The 3,333-nt window shown below is 64.1% G+C and overlaps 1 protein-coding gene across 1 annotated transcript; it reads left to right on the top strand.

Moving 5' to 3' along the window:
* Positions 1 to 6: 6 nt before the first annotated feature.
* LOC113962698 (ATP-dependent 6-phosphofructokinase, muscle type-like) lies at positions 7 to 3,268 on the top strand (the record flags this gene model as incomplete). The annotated part of the gene is made up of 8 exons (XM_027673461.1): positions 7 to 148; positions 233 to 358; positions 470 to 534; positions 928 to 991; positions 1,075 to 1,221; positions 1,951 to 2,021; positions 2,117 to 2,204; positions 3,071 to 3,268. Coding segments are annotated over exons 1-8 (873 nt in total), but the record flags the coding sequence as incomplete, so codon positions are not given.
* Between the last annotated feature and the right edge of the window lie 65 nt (positions 3,269 to 3,333).

Genomic DNA, 3,333 nt, shown 5'->3' with positions numbered 1-3,333 from the left:
ATCCATGCCCATCCCTGTCCGAGGGATCCCATCCATGCCCATCCCTGCCTTGCAGCTGGTGGTGAAGCGCCTGGGCTACGACACCCGGGTCACCATCCTGGGCCACGTCCAGCGCGGTGGGACCCCCTCGGCCTTCGACCGCATCCTGGTAGGCAGCTCCCCCTCCATCCTGCCCTGAGCCCGGCGGGCAGGGGGGCTTGGGGTGGTGAGACCCCCTCCCCTGTGCCCACAGGGCAGCAGGATGGGGGTGGAGGCCGTCATGGCCCTGCTGGAGGCCACCCCCGAGACCCCGGCGTGCGTGGTGAGCCTGTCGGGCAACCAGGCCGTGCGCCTGCCCCTCATGGAGTGTGTGCAGGTGGTGAGTAGGGGGGGACACGGGACCCCCGGGACACCCCTGGGACACCCCTGAGGGGTGGGGGGACACCCCAATCCCACCCCAATCCCACCCATCTGTGCTCTCCCCGCCCAGACCAAGGACGTGACGACGGCCATGAACGAGGGGCGCTTCGAGGAGGCCGTGAAGCTACGGGGCCGGTGAGGGTCTGCGGCCTGTCCCCGTGGGGACCCCCGTGGCCTGGGGCACCCCCATGGTCACCCCATGGCTCTGGTCACTCCCATGGCTTTGGTCACCCCATGGTCACCCCCATGGTCACCCCATGGCTCTGGTCACCCCCATGGTCACCCCCATGGCTTTGGTCACCCCATGGTCACCCCCATGGTCACCCCATGGCTCTGGTCACCCCTGGGCTCTGGTCACCTCCATGGTCACCTCCATGGTCATCCCCATGGTCACCTCCATGGCTCTGGTCACCTCCATGGTCACCCCTGGACTCTGGTCACCCCCACAGTCACCCCCACGGTCACTCCATGACTGTGCCACCCCCAGACCCTCCCTCACCCCTCTTTCCCCCCTCTCCCCTTTTCCAGGAGCTTCGAGAACAACTGGAACGTGTACAAGCTGCTGGCCCACATCCGCCCCCCGCCCACCAAGGTACGGCCACACCCGGGCTGGGGGGGCCTCGGGGGGCACCCCCCGGGCCCGGAGCCCCCCAACGCCGCTCTCTGCCCCCCCAGAGCGGGTACACCGTGGCCGTGCTCAACGTGGGGGCCCCGGCGGCGGGGATGAACGCGGCCGTGCGCTCCACGGTCCGGATCGGGCTCATCCACGGCCACCGAATGCTCGCCGTGCACGACGGCTTCGAGGGGCTCGCCCTCGGCATGGTGGGTGCCTGCCCGGGACCCCAAGAGTGACCCCAAACCAGGGTGGGACCCTACTGTCAGTGACCCCAAACCAGGGTGGGACCCCAATGTCAGTGACCCCAAACCAGGGTGGGACCCCAATAGCACTGACCCCAAATCAGGGGCACAGTGTGACCCCAATAGCACTGACCCCAAACCACGACGGCTTCGAGGGGCTCACCCTTGGCATGGTGGGTGCCTGCCTGGGACCCCAAACCAGGGTGGGACCCCAAACCAGGGTGGGACCCCAACAGCACTGACCCCAAACCAGGGGCACAGTGTCACCCAAATAGCACTGACCCCAAACCATGGGTGGGACCCCAATATTGACCCCAAACCAGGGGTGTGACCCCAATATCAGTGACCCCAAACCAGGGGTGGGACCCCAATAGCACTGACCCCAAACCAGGGGCACAGTGTCACCCCAATAGCACTGACCCCAAACCAGGGGTGGGACCCCAATATCAACCCCAAACCAGGGGTGTGACCCCAGTAACGTTGTCCCCAAACCAGGGGTGGGACCCCAATATCAGTGACCCCAAACCAGGGGCACAGTGTTACCTCAACAGCACTGACCCTAAACCAGGGGTGTGACCCCAATATCACTGATATGGCTGCAGCCAGGCCAGTGGGACCCCAAAGACACCAAATCCTTCCCCTGTGCCCCCAAACCTTCCCCCTGTCCCCCCTAACCCGCTGCCTTCCCCCCAGGTGGAGGAGATCAGCTGGAACCGGGTCGGGGCCTGGACGGGCCTGGGGGGATCCAAACTGGGCACCAAGAGGTACCAAAGGGGGGATCCCTTTTGGGGGGGCCCGGGCCCAGCCCCCCACCCCGGCCGGGCTCAGCCAGGGGGGGTTTTGTTTTTCCCCTTCCCAGGACTTTGCCCAAGAAATACTTCGAGGAAATCAGCGCCAACATCAGCAAGTTTGGGATCCACGGGCTCATCATCATCGGGGGCTTCGAGGTGAGAGGGGGAAAAACCCCTTGGGAATGCAGAGTTCCCGTGGGAAAAGGGGCCTGGGAAGTCGGGAGGCAGCAGTGGGTGCTGAGGGACAGCTGGAGGGTTTGGAGTTGGGCTGGTTGGATTTTGGGAAGAGGTTCTTCCTCCCCCAGAGGGGGGTCGGGCACTGGAAGAGGGTCCCTGGGGTTTGGTCACGGCCCCAAAGCTGCCAGAGCTCAGGGAGAGGGTTGGGATGATCCTCTCAGGGGTTGGGAGTTGGGATTGGGGGGGTTTTGGGGGGTCCTGTGCAGGGCCAGGGGTTGGACTGGATGACCCTGGTGGGATTTTGGGGGATTTTGGGGGATTCTGTCCAGTGCCAGGGGTTGGACTGGATGATCATGGTGGGATTAGTGAGATTTTGGGGGATCCTGTGCAGGGCCAGGGGTTGGGATTAGGGAATTTTTGGGATTTGGGGGCAGGGGTTGGACTGGATGATCCCGGTGGGATTTTGGGGGATTTGGGGGGATTCTATCCGGGGCCAGGGGTTGGACCGGATGATTCTGGTGGGATTTTGGGGGGTCCTGTGCAGGGCCAGGGGTTGGACTGCATGATCCTGGTGGGATTAGTGGGATTTTGGGGGTCCTGTGCAGGGCCAGGGGTTGGGATTTGGGGGATTTTGGGGCAGGGGTTGAACTGGATGATCCTGGTGGGATTTTGGGGGGTCCTTTGCAGGGCCAGGGGTTGGGATTTGGGGATTTTGGGGATCCTGTGCAAGGGCAGGAGTTGGGATTTGGAGATTTTGGGGATTTTGGGGCGGGGGTTGGACTGGATGGTGCCAGTGGGTCCTTCCCAACACGGGCTGTCCCGTTTGCCCCCCTGTGCCCCCCCAGGCGTTCACGGGCAGCCTGGAGCTGGTGGAGGGGCGGGCACGGTTCGAGGAGCTCTGCATCCCCCTCTGCGTCATCCCGGCCACCGTCTCCAACAACGTGCCCGGATCTGACTTCAGCATCGGTGCCGACACCGCGCTCAACACCATCACCACTGTGAGAACTGCCTCCCTTCCCATCCCAAATCACACCATCACCACTGTGAGCTCCCCTTCCCACCCCAAATCACACCATCACCACTGTGAGCCCCTGTTCCCATCCCAAAT

The sequence above is a fragment of the Neopelma chrysocephalum genome, unplaced genomic scaffold (assembly GCF_003984885.1).
Source record: "Neopelma chrysocephalum unplaced genomic scaffold, ASM398488v2 Primary Assembly neopelma1_184621, whole genome shotgun sequence".
In the NCBI taxonomy this organism is placed as follows: Eukaryota; Metazoa; Chordata; class Aves; order Passeriformes; family Pipridae; genus Neopelma; species Neopelma chrysocephalum.
This window is presented reverse-complemented; position numbering and strand designations above follow the sequence as displayed.